This window comes from Tachypleus tridentatus, chromosome 13 (genome assembly GCF_004210375.1).
Source record: "Tachypleus tridentatus isolate NWPU-2018 chromosome 13, ASM421037v1, whole genome shotgun sequence".
Classification (NCBI taxonomy): Eukaryota; Metazoa; Arthropoda; class Merostomata; order Xiphosura; family Limulidae; genus Tachypleus; species Tachypleus tridentatus.
In genome coordinates this window covers 134,437,826-134,454,189 of record NC_134837.1, presented here as the reverse complement: position 1 = coordinate 134,454,189, position 16,364 = coordinate 134,437,826, and the positions used below count along the sequence as shown (strand labels likewise).

At 33.0% G+C, this 16,364-nt stretch overlaps 1 protein-coding gene across 1 annotated transcript in view; it reads left to right on the top strand.

Moving 5' to 3' along the window:
- Positions 1-16,364, top strand: part of LOC143239104 (uncharacterized) — a 49,946-nt gene that overhangs the window by 10,500 nt on the left and 23,082 nt on the right. Inside the window, exons 2-3 of the mRNA XM_076479931.1 lie at positions 8,382-8,435; positions 12,293-12,368. Coding sequence (XP_076336046.1) covers positions 8,400-8,435; positions 12,293-12,368 — 112 coding nt within the window. The 5' untranslated portion in view covers positions 8,382-8,399. The remainder of the gene's footprint in view (positions 1-8,381; positions 8,436-12,292; positions 12,369-16,364) is intronic.

Genomic DNA, 16,364 nt, shown 5'->3' with positions numbered 1-16,364 from the left:
GTAGAAGGAACCCAGTCCTAACTTGGTACTCTGTGAGTAGAAGAACTGTAGCTGTTAACTCATATATATTACTGACTTATAGTACCTTGTAACTGTCATTCTTTTTTCATCCTGTCAAGGTTTATAGGTGTTAACCCATATACAGTCTTGACGTATACCTCGTTGTGTCATCTTTTTTGTCCTCTTAAAGAACTTGATTTGTGAACAACACTCCCAGATAACTGAAAAACTATGTTTTTGTGTGTGTGTGTGTTTACGTCTTTAAGTGCTTATTTGAACACGATAATTGTTTGTGTCCTTCAAAGGATTAAATGCCAATGTGTGAAGATTGTGAGTTCTTGACATTCAAGGATGTAGGCCTCATTAGCAACTTCTGATTTATAAATTATGTCTGGACGTTAAACTGAAGACAAGGGCTACTCACACCAAGTTCTGTATTTTAAAGAGGAACACCATATTGCATCATCTATGGTGTATTCTATGACTCAAGGTCCTATATCAACTGTATGTGACCTCGAGATCCCAAAGCGAAACGACTTTGTTACCCCCACAAACAAGTTTACAATCTACGTCACTGAACGGCCATCCGGAGCGAAGAACTTGAGTCACGGCCAACACTTTGGTTCACGGTTAATGATGTAGGTCAATAATTTATCTTATTGCAATAAACTAGCGAGATGAGTGCAGTTCATTGTTTTCACCTCCTCTTTGACCTCATTTCTTCTTGTGCGATTTATTTTTCTCAAACATCATTTTCTTTGGTTTCACCCAAAATATAATTTATCAAGCATACGTGCGTTTTTATCTTTAAATGTACAGTTTGAGTGTATGGATGTAGTGGATATATTTTAATAAACACCTTGCTGATTCTTGTATATCAAGTTGAAGAAACTTCAGGTAATCTCTAGTAGCCATTATCATTACCTTCTCACTTACGACAGCAGAAGAACAAACCAAAAACGTATCAAGTTATCATCATAGATGTTAACTGCGACTTAGAGAAGAAGTTTCTGGCATTCCTTTCTTATTTGTTTTGTTTATTATCTGTTCTAATTGTACAGAATATTAAATTTTTCTTATGATACGTCTACCAAATATGTGGTGAGTGTTACAAGTTCACTTAACTGTTGTTCAGATACCCATTTTAAAGCAGTGTTTCACAGTTAAATTAATTTATCTCTCTCGATGTATCGTTGCCCTATGGTAGTTCCCGCATCACACGAGATATAACGTTGTTTTGTGTGGTTTTTTTTTTTTTTTTGGAAGGGAAGTAGAAAGTTATCGTAGTAAAAACATTTTCACATTCACGTTTTTAAAATATCTACTTAATTATCCTCCGAGATTCTTGAATGGATGATTTTTCAGTCGAACTGTTTATCAGTGTTTGTGTATCACAGTGAGAGAGGGAGAAATCAATTAATTGCTCCATTTCTAATTAATAGGAGTGTTGGAATTTTATCCTGACTCTGATGGAGTACGGATATTTTTCTCTCTTTTGAATGCACACACGTCGCCTATCACCCTAAACCTTAGTTTAGAAATAGCAGGAATGGCTATTTTGAAATTTAATTGGGAAGTAATATGCAACTTGTGTTTTTTAAGCTTAATTCGAAAAACGAGGACCAACGTCACCCGATTGGCCCTTTGATCTCATTTCAATTTTAGGCTAAAATATTAACCTATAAAAGATACACACACACACACACGCCCAATCTCCATTATAAAAAATATTCTTGAAAACGACTGCTGGATTTCGGAATATCATTCAAAATGTTTGAATAAATATAAAGATAAATAGCCAAGTATGTTGTGAATTACTCGTTTCTAAAGTTTCAACGTCTCTGTTTCGCTTTTATCGATGAATTATTCGTTTATGAAGCCAGATATCTAAAGTTTCAACATCCTAATTTGGCTTTCAATGAAGAATTATTCGTTATGAAACCATATGTTTAAGTTTTCAACATTCCCGTTTGACATCTAAGGATCTAAGAATTATCCCCATCTTTGATGTCAGATGGCTAAAGTTTCAAAATAATTCTCTGGCTTATAATGAGACAATCTTACTTTAACCTTGCGGGATTAAAACCGTAATTGTTCAGAAATATGATGTGTCGCATCCGCTGTCCTTGTAGTATGATTAAGATCAGATTGGCTTCAAGCCAAAAACCAAGCAACCTTTATGTGAAGTTCCAAAGATATGAAGGTCAAATTGACAAATTTTCCCAGTGTTGGTGATAAGAATAAAAAAAAAACTTATTTATTTTCCCGAAAGATTTTATTTTAAATATATAACAAGACACGGTGATTTCTAGACACAATATGGCTATTGGAGACAATGGTTTATAAATACACGTAATTATTGCGAGTACAGTTATTTATTAACACATTACGGTTATTTAGGGAACGATTATTTTCGGAGACCATATGGTTACTGGCGACACAATAGTTTCTAGAGACCTGATGGTTGCTGAAAACGCAAAGGTTTCGAAGAAGGCTAAGACTACTAGAGATACGATGACCATTATCGCCATGAAATGACGTGATAGTTATGAGAACCACAATTGTTACTGGGAAATATATATATATATATATATATTTCTACACTAGACACAAGAGACGCCATGATTTCTATGGGCAAGAAAACTATAGAAGACATGGAAGTAACATGGTGATTTGTGAAGTTACGATGGTTACTAGTGACACAGTGATTAATAGGAATAAGGTGGAATAACGGTACCAAAAAAATGCCTTCTACTCTATTATTCTTTTTACTTCATTTATTATGAAATCCAGATAAAAATATAAGACAAATTCGTTGACTTTAAGTTGAAAGTTTAGGATTACTCATTTCTTGATTGGTTTAGTTTTCCAATTTTACAAAAACAAAAAAGTTAAGATTCAAATACAACAAAAGTAATATTTACGAAATAATAATCCGTGATGACGAGAAACCCACTTGTAGAAAAAAAATATATAAGTAAAAACCCATATCAGCCATTTTTATTTTTATAAATATTTACGAAATGTTTATTTCTTTGACGGTTCATGCAATCTTGTATACACTACAACAAATTATGACTTCTACCAGATACAGCCCGACACGGCCAAATGTTTAGGGTGCTCGACTTCTAATATGAGGGTCTCGAGTTCTAATCCCCTTCACAACAAATGTGATCACCCTTTCAGCCTTGGGGGCGTTATGATTAACAGTCAATCCCAGTATTCGTTGGTAAAAGAGTAGCCCAAGACTTGGCGGTGGGTGGTGATGACTAGCTGTCTTCTCTGTAGTCTTACACTACTAAATTAGGGGTTGCTAACGCAGATACCCCTCGTGTAGCTTTGCGCGAAATTCCAAAAACAAACAAATCTACCGGACACGATATAGCGATTACAATTTTTGCAGCAACGTTGTCGCTCTGGTTATTTCTGTATGATTACTACACCAAAGTAAGCTTATTTATTTATTTTTGATGTTTTTGCAAACGATTAGTATTTGGTAGGGTTGTTTTGTGTAGTGACAAATTTCATTCTTCTTGTCTAGTAATGCAACACATAATTAAAGAGACGGTAGCATTCCAGGAGTAATACTGGACGGTGACAAAGAATGGCAACTGTGATGTATTGGTCACGTACTGTAGATATTTCTCACATATGAGAACCATAAAACTTTGAAACATGCGCACGGTCCATTGTAACCATCTAGTTACATAATAAGGGTTCGAGAACATGCCGCTTAACGAAACAAAACTTTTCGTTCCTACGTTCTTTACTAGAGAACTTTGCAAGCTAGACTACTACGTAATTTCCTAAAGCAAAAAAAAAAAACAAAAAAAACGTTTAATCTCATCATACTAAGATGCCAAAGGTTGTATTTTTCATGACAATTACACCGTTTTGAAATTCCTATAGGTCAATACATAGTTACTCTTCGAGCACTATCTTCTGGATAATTGTCCTGGTATCTTGATTAGTCACGGAAAAATTACATTTGCAATAACAAACAAGTAATATTTGATCAATTTGGAAGGGAAGCGTGATAAAGCTTGAAGATGGCTTGAAAGGGTAATAAAAAATATTACAAATTTAACCAAACCTTGTCGAAACGTGATACATTTGTTATTTATTTGTTCGTTTTAAGTAAAAACTACACAGTAGCATATCTGTATTGTGTCTAATACGGGTATCAAAACCCGGTTTTTAGCGTTATAAGCTTTAAAACTACATTTGCTACTATGTTAAACTTATAATAAAGTTTTCTGTATTATCTATTCAAACTTTAGTGCTTTAAAATTGGTTCCTTGTCTTCATATATGCCAGGTGAGTTACAGCAACATGGTCATTTTTTTTATATCATCAGAACCTCGCCATTCATACCCACTGGGAGAAATTATTTTTAATCACAAAGTCACGAACAGGACGTCATTCTTCAAATCTGGTTCAAAGCTTTACAACTGAACTAAGTATTCTGGTTTTGTTTACTTTGAGCCAGGCTATGAAAACAATTTTTTTTTCAGCAATTCGTTACTGCAAAATCATGTTTCGCACTTTAGGGTATATATGGTAGTTTATAATGCCATTCTGACAAATAAGAGTAGTCCAAAACACAGCAATGAACATTGTGGACTAACTGCTTTTCCTCTAGTCTATCAGTTCGAAATTAGGACTTGTACAGCTATGTCTGAAAACTATAAAGAACATTCTTTATTTTGAGAAGACATAACTTCTTTAAAACTACTTCAAAACTCAAAATAAGTTAACGAGTAATGCTTGACCAATGAGTTTCATATTAAACCTTACAGCGCCACCCTGTGGTTACTTTTGGTACTTTCATTAGTTTATATTTTTGAGTGTTTTTTTTTTTAAATAAACAGCAACGCACAGTGGTTGGTTTTGGTACTGTTGTTACTCTTACGTTCTTTAACCTAAAAATTTTGAAATGTTTTGCTAATTGGTGTTCTATTTCGCTTTTATTTCAGTAGAATTGTACAACTTAGTGTTTGTTTTTGGTACTGTTGTTTATATCATGCTCTTTAAACTAGAAATTCTGAAATTGTTTATTTTCTTATTTTTTCACTAAAGGAGATGAACAAATTTTACAGTCTTCCGTAGTAAAACCAAATTCCAATTACATCTTTCAGTAATATTGTTTAAGATTTCCAATTTTGCTCGCAAATGATAAATTTCGAAACGAAAAAGCCAAACTACTTTTAGAAGATATATATAAATATATTGTCTAAGGTTATTAGGTAAACGAATTTATTTCCACAGAAAACCTAATTGTCCTAATCCGTCCTACAGCCCGATTTCCACCGTCCAATCAAAATGCAAGTGTAACTGAGTTTGCGCAATTTGTCTTTCTTCCGTATATTATTTTCGAAAATAGAAGTATACACTGTTAAAGCGGGTCAAGTTAACCTAATGACAAAAAGACAAAATCGTCGAAAGTGTTTGAAATGTAAACCTTTATATAAACTTATCTCAGTTTACATTTAACCTATTACGAAATTTTGTTATTGTTGTTGTTTTCAATCCACCGGCAATTAATAAAAACACAAATAATTTTCAGTTTAACGAATTTTAATGTACAATATATTCAGTTTAAAATATAGCGGCTGGATTATTCGGGTTCGAATTTCAACTTTTATTTAAACTACCAGAACGCTGTTTTGCTTAGGATTACTGAAATTGAAGGGCGATCCTCGGTAAATTATTTTACAGAAAAATAGCATGTTCTTTTCTTATCTGAGGTTTTATTACAAGTCTCACCCAAAAGACAACAGTCCAGGCTAAGTGTTATCCCTATTTAATCCTTAGATCAAATAATAAACTTTGTTTATTGGGAAGAGTTATTTACGCACATAAATAAAATCTACAGGTTTACTGTGAGAAACGTATGGTGCCCACACTTATAGATCTTTTCATCCATACGGAATGATAAGAAAGAAAGCAGCTTTATAAAATAGTATGCTCAACGATATGTAGCCAATAGTTATTTAGTTTTTAACTCGCCAGTGGAGGGCGCGTGAGAACACAAAACCTGTTCACTGATCCACCGTAACTAGAAGCTACTTCTGTGCACGTTTATAAGTTTTCACTTTAAATTTTGCCCGCGTTACGACACGTAACATTCTTTGCGAGCAAATTTGTGGCACAACTATTATAATTGCGCAACTTGGCATCGTACGTGGTGATAATATTACAAAAGAAATTTTATCTAATTAGGGTTGGAAAAAAAGGTTGATGAACAGTTACAGGGGGTCATAGGCCGGTTTTTCTGGTTGTTGAGGAAGGAAATATTGCAAGGCCTCACATGGTATCTAGTGACTGATATATTTATAATTCCGTCAAAGTTATCATAAGTGCATGTTTCCAAATCAGATAGTTGCTTCTGAAACATATCACGTTTTAAGACGTGAGCACTTTTCTGTGCTTTTTATGGTGACAGAAACAGTTCATTACACAAAACATAAGTAAGAGACGCCAACATAGAAACTGTTTGTTTTTGAATTTTCGCTCAAAGCTACACAAGGGCTATCTGCGCTAGCCGTCCCTAATTTAGCAGTGTAAGACAACAGGAAAGACAGCTAGTCATGGCCATCCACCACCAACTCTTGGGCTACTCTTTTACCATGAATAGCAGGATTGACCGTCACATTGTAACGCCCCCGCGGCTGAAAGAGCGAGCATATTTGGTGTGACGGGGATTCGAACCCGCGAACCTCGGATTACGAGTTGTGCGCCTTAACCACCTGGCCATGCCGGACCTTTGTTGTAGTGTATCCAAGATTACATGAACCGTCACGTTTATCCTTATTCACACAACGTAATGCAGAAAATACAGCTCATTATCCTTATTCACACAACGTAATGCAGAAAATACAGCTCATTATCCTTATTCACACAACGTAATGCAGAAAATACAGCTCATTATCCTTATTCACACAACGTAATGCAGAAAATACAGCTCATTATCCTTATTCACACAACGTAATGCAGAAAATACAGCTCATTATCCTTATTCACACAACGTAATGCAGAAAATACAGCTCATTATCCTTATTCACACAACGTAATGCAGAAAATACAGCTCATAAAAAGGAAAGAAATAAGTATAATAAATTTAATTTTATAATGACAATAAGAGGTTGACATGTGTATGTCACGTGATTAGCTATAGTAAAATAGAAATTTTTAATGATACAAAAATATTTAAGTAAGAAAAATTAAAACTACAGAAACTGAATTACTTAAAAGTTAGAAATTTTTAATTTTACTTTGACTCAGACTAACAATTACAGTGAATGGGGAGGACTTTTTAAGTAATTCAGTTTTTGTAGATTTTAATTTGCTTTTTCTATTATTAAAACTTTCTACATTACAACAGGTAGCTAGGTTACGTGTGTGTGTGTGTGTATCGATCTTTACTTGTCTTTATAAAACCTGAAATTGTTCATTGTACTTGTATATAAGCAGTGTAGTGTAAGGTACTTGTATATAAGCAGTGTAGTGTAAGGTACTTGTATATAAGCAGTGTAGTGTAAGGTACTTGTATATAAGCAGTGTAGTGTAAGGTACTTGTATATAAGCAGTGTAGTGTAAGGTACTTGTATATAAGCAGTGTAGTGTAAGGTACTTGTATATAGTGTAGTGTAAGGTACAGTGTAGTGTAAGTACTTGTATATAAGCAGTGTAGTGTAAGGTACTTGTATATAAGCAGTGTAGTGTAAGGTACTTGTATATAAGCAGTGTAGTGTAAGGTACTTGTATATAAGCAGTGTAGTGTAAGGTACTTGTATATAAGCAGTGTAGTGTAAGGTACTTGTATATAAGCAGTGTAGTGTAAGGTACTTGTATATAAGCAGTGTAGTGTAAGGTACTTGTATATAAGCAGTGTAGTGTAAGAAGCGAACGTTTTTACCATTGCTTATTAACGCTTTAGGCGTTTCTTGTATGTCCATGTAAATTTATTTTTATCACATGCTAGTTTATCTGATGTTAAACACAAAGATTCGCTATACGTCCGGTTCCATCATAGGGATCGAACACAAAATCTTAACATTATAAATCCTTAACGCTCACCACTAAGCCACTGGATTACCTTCGTGAGGATCCCTAGATAGTTGTCATTATTGTTATGTTATGTTGTCTGAATAAAAATACAAATATTAAATTTACATTTGAGGAATATTTAGACCGTATTTAAAATAAAGTAAAAATAATTCTTCAAATCTTGTTGCAAGTTTAATTTTCATCTAAAGTTATTAAGTAGAAAATCAAATTTAATATTTATTTAAAATCAAAAACATTTTATTTTTAACTCTAAGCAATTTCAAATATTGCGTTTTCCTCTAATATTTATTTTTACGTGTTTTTATTTGCAGACGACGTAGTAATTAAACATGATGCTAATGCAGTTTTCCTCCTGGTTTTTAATGGTAAGTGCTAACTATTATTTAGAAATGTTCTTCATTCATACGAGGTCTAACAATAAGAAAAACAAAAACTATTGGTAACGGTATACGACAGACATTGGGCATTGGAACAACAGTGTTGTAGCAGAAAAAATTGTGGAGAGTGAAATTGTTATGCTTATTATGCTATAATGCTGTATTTTGTTCATATTCTTAACACAACGTTATTTATTTGTGTTCAGATATGGTAATTACAGATTCTTCAATCCTTTTCAAATAACAATATTAACTCTGAACTCGCAAAAAAACATTGTCTTCGGGTAAGTGATACCAATACTTTCTCAATGAAATATCGCACATATTACATGAAGAAACGAAAACTATAACACAAAAGTTAACTGTGGGTTGTGAAAACTTGTCCCTGGGAAGAAAGTGGAGAGGTTATTTGTTGTTAAGAACAAAGCTACACAATGCTCTACCTCTCAAGAGTATTGAAACTCGAGTTTTAGCGTCTTCAGCCCGCTGACTTTCCGCTAAGCCCCTGGAAAAGGAGAGAGAGCTCGTGTACGCTTTTCAAAAACTGTTGAAAGGACGCCATTTTTGTTGTCAATAAATAGCTTATGTAAGTACTGACCAGCAGCGACTAAAGAAAAAGTTGGAGTTTCTACATTAAAATTTACAATAATGTATCTTTAAATAACTTCGTCATTTTGTTCGAATTTTCCGGTAGAGGTGGAAACTTCACGAAAAAGTCTTTTGTGTGTACGTTTTTATCGACCCTCCGTATAAGTTATCATGTGGGATATTATTTGAAATCTAACGTTTTTTCGAACATTAATAAACCAGAAATCACTCACAGCAATTAACCTTAACTACAATTTCAATTTCCCCCTCCCCTTTTACCACTATTGCTGTAACTTCGAAGATCCTCTTTTAGTGCTAATCTGTTCTCTAGTTTTAACCGTTTTTCAAAAGCCCAATTAACTACCATTATGGTGAAAATATTTGACTTTTGTTAATTTTACTTTAGAGCTATGCTCACCAAAAGTTAGTAGACTGGTCCTTGGGGCACTCACCTTTTCAAATTATTCGGTTCACAAAATAAAAGGTAAAACTAGATCCACTACAGTAAGGCGGAGATAATCATTTAATAAATGCACATACATTAGCTTTAGGCTTATTAGCCTAAATTTGTTTGCAGCTCCTCAGTGGTTCAGCGAAAATCTGGAGGTCTCTAACGCTTTTAATCACATAAATAGCCCATATTAAAGTTTTGCACTCGACAACAATCAAACAGAAAAAAACGTGAATCCCGCAGAGCTCTAAGTCTAATTCTGTCAATATACAATCTGCTGTCACTAATTATAATTTAATTTTGCCTAAAAATAAACAGTGTATTTATTAACGTTATGCAACATTCCAATGGTGGAATAGCACAACGTGAATAATAATAAAACATGTTGTCTAATTCTAGCTCTAAGCTAAATACAGAGAAAAATAGCTTTACAACCCATCAAATACCCTCTAATGATTTGTTCAGTTTTATCACATGTGCACAAAGCAAAACGAGCCGGAGTACCACTGGATTACCGGTCCATTGGACAAGTGAAATAAAACTCAGTTACAATAGAGGATAAGAAATTACGCTTCTGTTTTTCGTAACATAACAAACATTACAAGTGTAAGAAAAATACATAAAGATACTAATATTGGAAAGAAAGACATACTGTTTTCAAGAATTTTATTAATATTAAATTAAACTGGAGGTCCAATCCTTTTCTCCTCTTAACTTTCACCGTGTCATCCTGTTTCACTGCGACAAGTTTGGTGCCGAGCGACCAAGAAATATAGAAATATACAAGGAACAAACACACACACACATATTAACGTTTATTTATGTAGACAGATTTTGGTGCCGAGCGACCAAGAAATATAGAAATATACAAGGAACAAACACACACACACATATTAACGTTTATTTATGTAGACAGATTTTGGTGCCGAGCGACCAAGAAATATAGAAATATACAAGGAACAAACACACACACACATATTAACGTTTATTTATGTAGACAGATTTTGATATAGATGAGGCGCAGATAGCCTAGTTGCTTTGCGTCATAAAACTCCAAACCAACCAACTAATATAATAGATGGACAGTGCAACTTTTAAAAAAAAAAGCTCTTAAACATTTTAATAGATGGGGGGAAAAGAATCTTACCTTTACGTTACTCACATTGTCTTAAAATAGTTTGTTAAGTAATTACAAAAACACAAAGCAAAACGTCTGGAGGGATCATTCTCACAAATCAACAGATTCTGTCAAAATATCATTATTACGTTCCAAGCTTGTTTGTTCCTCGCTTCGGCGCGTAATTACAACCACGGAAGTGCAGCCTAGACACCTTCTTGTACAAATAAGCCTAAAAAACGTGTAAGATATGCCTACGGTAAGAAATCAATGACGCTAATCATAACACGCTGTCTAAGGTGACGTTGACATTTTCCCACGCGCACTTGATCTACGGCCTAAGATGTTAGGTTTTGCAATGCCTGCTTGATTACCTGAAAATTAAGCATATTTTAGTTCTTAACACAAGCACAAACCTATGCGTGCGTATCAGACAATTGTCAACTACGCTTATAACAAAAACATCATCAGGTTCTTTCTCGAGGGCGCCCTCTCTAAATACAAGAACGAAATCCCGAGGTATAAACATTTAAAAGCCATAGAACTTGAAATTCTGATACATTACATTTATACATTGCATTAAAAAAACGCTTTGATGTAATACTTGTTTTAGCTCTGCATTGACATTTCTAAAACCTTCTTAAAGCATACAACGATTTAAGAAAAAAGATATATTTAAATCTAATATAAACTGTTAATTGCATTTTTAGTTTCAAAGCTTTTCAAAATGTGCTTATAGACAAGACAAGAACATACAGTATAATAAATTCGATAGTTTTTAAAACAAAAACAATGGATTTTTTAATAAAAAATTATAACAAATTCTTACAAAAATGTGAAAAACCTTACTTTTCCGAAACGTAGGGGTGATGCTGTAGTTCTAGTTTGTTCAGCACAAATCAACACAATAGGCTTTCTGGGTTCTGTCCACCACAGGTAACGTACAGATAGCTCATTTATCCCTGAATCAATAAAAATGTCTTAATTATCTTTAAATTACTTAATTTTTAATATACCTAAAAAATGTTATGCCTGATCATTACTGTAAAAGAATTAATTAAGCACAAATAAATTAAAACTGTAGTTATGCATATCTGTACAATCAGAAGGAGAGCAACGTTAAAATAATTGTTTGATAAATAACTTGTTAAATACTTAAGTTTTGGTTGTTCCTCTGTGGATGGTAGAATAAAAAATAAATAAATAGTAACATAAAAGAAAAAGCTGTCAGTGTTTTTATATATAAACAACAAAATTTTGGCCGTTCTCTGTATGTGTTGTGTACTTTTCTTTTTGGGACCGGAATGGCCAGGTGGTTAAGGTGCGCGACTCGTAATTTGAGGGTCGAGGGTTCGAATCCCCGTCACACCAAACATGCTCGCCCTTTCAGCCGTGGGGGCGTTATAATGTGACGGTCAAAGAGTTGGTAAAAGAGTAGCCCAAGAGTTGGCGGTGGGTGGTGATGACTACCTGCCTTCCCTCTAGTCTTACACTATTAAATTAGTAACGGCTAGCGCAGATAGCTACACTTTGCGCGAAATTAAAAAATAAACAAACTTTTTTTTCGTAAATTTTAAATACGTACGTACTAATAATACAGATGTGGAAAACCAGACTATTATTATCTGTAAATATTGTTAATCTTTTTATGTTGGATTGATAAAGTTTAAATTGTTTTTGGATTTACAGGTCTTTGTACGAATTGAGTTTTCTTCAGCTGAGACTTCAGATGTAAGTCCACCAGTGCCCTTTATCAAGAGAATAGGTAAGCTGTAATTACAGGCAATGTTTTATTCCGTACTGTGCGTGATTTTAGTAATAATAGTTGTTGATCATTAAGTATAGTGGTATTTAATAGTAGGGATCGTGATGAAACAAAATGGCGGCCGAAACAAATCGCCCGTTTAAAATCATCTTTAAAATGTCTAAATATTAACGACTATTTTACTGTATTGACTAGGCAAAACTAAAACTTATAGTACGTATATAAAGCCATCTAAGTCCCTACTACATATGTGAGCCAAACTTTTACTGGTATAAAGAATTTTAATCTAAGTAAGTATGTAAGTGACTGTTGCCCCCGCTGGTACAGCGGTAAGTCTACGGATTTACAACGCTAAAATTAGATGCTCGAATCCCCACAGTGGACTCAGTAGATAGCCCGCTGTAGCTTTGTAATAAGAAAACACATACACACTTTTCCAGACATCAGAGAAAAAAATACGACGAATATTTATCACTTTATTTCTTTCACAGAACTTTTCCACCTGGGGTTCTAATGATCCCTTTCTTCTACCCAAAAGAGACATTAGTAGATATATATAAAACAGGTGATGCTAAAAGGTTCTACTTGAAAAAGGAAAAAAAAAAACACAAAAAAAACAAACGAACAAACTCAGAACCGTTCTATGATCCTCTCAATCGTAACCAAAATTTATTTATCCTTACTTTGGCTCAGACTAACATAATTACAGTGATTTCTAAAGTAGGGATAATTATTATTAATTTTCATTTTGTTTACATATTAAATACCTCAGTTTTACAGCTAGATAAAGTATATATCGAACCAAACTTCTCTTTATAAAATATCAAAAAATATTATACTTGTGGTGTAATACTAGTTCACGAAAGTTTGCTAATATGTGTTAATGATATTTGTTGATAGTGTTTAGTAAAAACTGTTAACTAATAGTTAATAAATTTTAAAATTTCTACTTAAATGATTTTACAGTAATATACATTGGACATTGAATGTGGCATGAACTCACTGACAAAAAAAAAAAGAATTTTCAAGTATCGTAATGAAATGTCATTTGTTTTGGGTTTTTTCTGGAGTTGGGGTTGAAGAAATTAATAAAGACACTGCGGGTTGCCTCTGTTATACACGCAACAAGTAAGATGTATCTTTTCATACCAGTTGTTACAGAGAACATAGGGGCTTTGGTATAAAGGTAAGAAGCATAGGGCTTGTTCCCAACAGCCCATCCCTTTGCACGACATTTAACACTTGTCGTTAACAAGGGTAAAACATTGATTGATAGTGTTTAACAATACCGGTTTAAAGAATTTAATAACACTTGTTGATAGTGTTTTAAAAAAAGTATATCAGGGATTTTTATAACGTTTGTTGATTGTGTTTAACAATACTAGTTTAGAGAATTTAATAACGTTTGTTGATAGTCTTTAACAATATTACTTTAGGGAATTTAATAACGCTTCTTAATAGTGTTTAGCAATACTAGTTTAGGAAGTTTTATAAAGTTTGTTGATGGTGTTTAACAACATTAGTTAATGGAATATAATAACGCTTGATGATAGTGTTTAACAGTACTAGTTGAGGGAATTTAATAATGTTTGTTGATAGTGTTTAACAATACTAGTTTAAGAAAGTTAACAATGTTTGATTGTAGTGTTTGAAAATACTAGTAAGAGAATTTAATAACATATGTTGATAGTGTTTAACATGAATAGCTTAAAGAATTTAATAACGTTTATTTATAGTGTTTAACAATAGTAGTTTAAAATATTTAATAGCGTTTGTTGATAATATTTAATAATACTAGTTCAACGAATTTAATATGTTTGTTGATGGTGTTAACAATACTAGTTTAAAGAATTTTAATAACGTTTGTTCATAGTGTTAACAATATTGATTTAGGGAATTTAATAACGTTAATAAATTTGCTGTGTTAGTATTGTTAACCACTATTAACAAGCGTAATTAAATTCCCAAAACTAGTATTGTTAAACACTATTAACAAGCGTTATTAAATTATTTTAACTAGTATTTAAACAATACTAGTTTAGGTAGTTTTGTGAAGTTTGTTGATAGTATTTTAACATTACAAGTTGAGGGAATTTAATGATGTTTGTTGATCGTGTTTAACGATACTAGTTCAAAGAATTTATCAATGTTTGTCGATAGTATTTAACATTACTAATTTAAAGAATTTAATGACGTTTGTTGATGGTGTTTAACAATACTAGTTTAAGGAATTCAATCACAAACGTTATTAAACTAGTTTTGTTAAAGGAATAAAATAACGTTTTCTGATAGGGTTTAACATTACTAGTTCAGGGAATTTAATAACATTTATTGAAAGTGTTTAACAGTAGTAATTAAGTAGTTTAATTATTGTTATTGATGGGTGATTAATATAGGGGTTTAATAATACTTTTTATTGGTTTTAATAATAAAAAGGGTGATTAATAAAGGGGTTTAATAATACTTTTTATTGGTTTTAATAATAAAAAGGGTGATTAATAAAGGGGTTTAATAATACTTTTTATTGGTTTTAATAATATCTTCTACCAAAAAACATGCAGTTAAGCATACCTCTACTTTAAAGTTATGAAACAGTGAGAAAGTTACTGAATTCACTAAATATTAATAGCCTAGCTTTTCATGCGGAAGAATAAATGGTTCGGGTTTTTTATAAAACACTGTAAAAACTTTGTAGCATATTCTTTAATTGAAATAAAACTTTATTTTATAATATTATTTAAATTTTAAAACATAATGGAATCAATATCCCAACCCAAATGTAAAAATGTCTTGGGTTGGCATTGCAGCAGTCATTTGGATGCCTCAAACTATTTCTCACGTGTTAAGCTGCAGATGTGTTATAAGGGTAACAGTCACTTAACATTTGTTGTGGGTGGTATGGCGATGTTTATTAACTGCCTTATTTCTGGTGAATGGTTCAAATTAGGAACGACAGATGGTCGAAGTAGGGTTACCATATAATGTACCTAAACTTATCACAAGATCGTTTGTTTGGAGTTAAACCCATTCCTTAATGAAAGTGAGAGTATGGAATGATTGATATTATCTAAGTATCTAATCATTTTTAAGAATCAAAAAATAAAGAGAAGGCAGTAATTAAATTGTGTTCATGTTAAGTTACTAACGGGAAAACAATCAAAGATTGAAAAACTATGACAGGTGACTAATAAAACGATTTGTTTCGAATAACGTGTTACCATTAAGACCCCAAATGTTTGGCTTCCTTGTGCTCTTTAAGCCGTCGATTTTTTTTTTTAATAATATACCTTGTTTTATAACTTGTAGTGTCTTCTTTTCCTTCCTTACTTGCTTTGTCTGGCTTTACTTATTTATTTCCTCGTTCAATTTTTGATTCCTCAGTAGAAAAAGAATGTGGGAAAGTTTTGCACTTCTGGTGTTACTGACCTTGCGCTCTTTGTTTGACATATCTTTACTCCATGTATTTATCACGTGAGAGATGACGTTTCGGCGCGTTCGAAGAAGATTAAAGATTGCACTCATGCTTTCGATCCTGGACTTCAATGGTTAGCCTAGTGCGGCTCATCTGGTTATCGGAGAGGAGTTTTACTTATGCGGTTTGGTAGCAAACCTCAGAGCATTTACCTGTTTATTTTCTTTCCAAACTACTCAAAATGATCCAGTGGTTGTTATAGTTACAGAGTCAGGATGAGTATTAGACTCCATGGTGGGCGCTTTCTGCACTGTTAGTTAGATTAAAGCGGTACATTTAGGAGGTTTTAATTTTAATGTCTTCTAATTGCGTTCTATCACCTTACACAGTCCGCTCATTGTTTCCTGTATAGAGAACTAATTCAGAACAGGATGGTCTGGGATAGGGTGGGAGCTATTCTTTCGGCGATTAAAATTATTTTCAACTAGAGAACACGCTAAATAAAGTTCTCGTGAAATTGAAATTTTAATCGTTTGGCCAGTCAGATCAAACGTATTTACATGACCATACAATCAAATTAAACG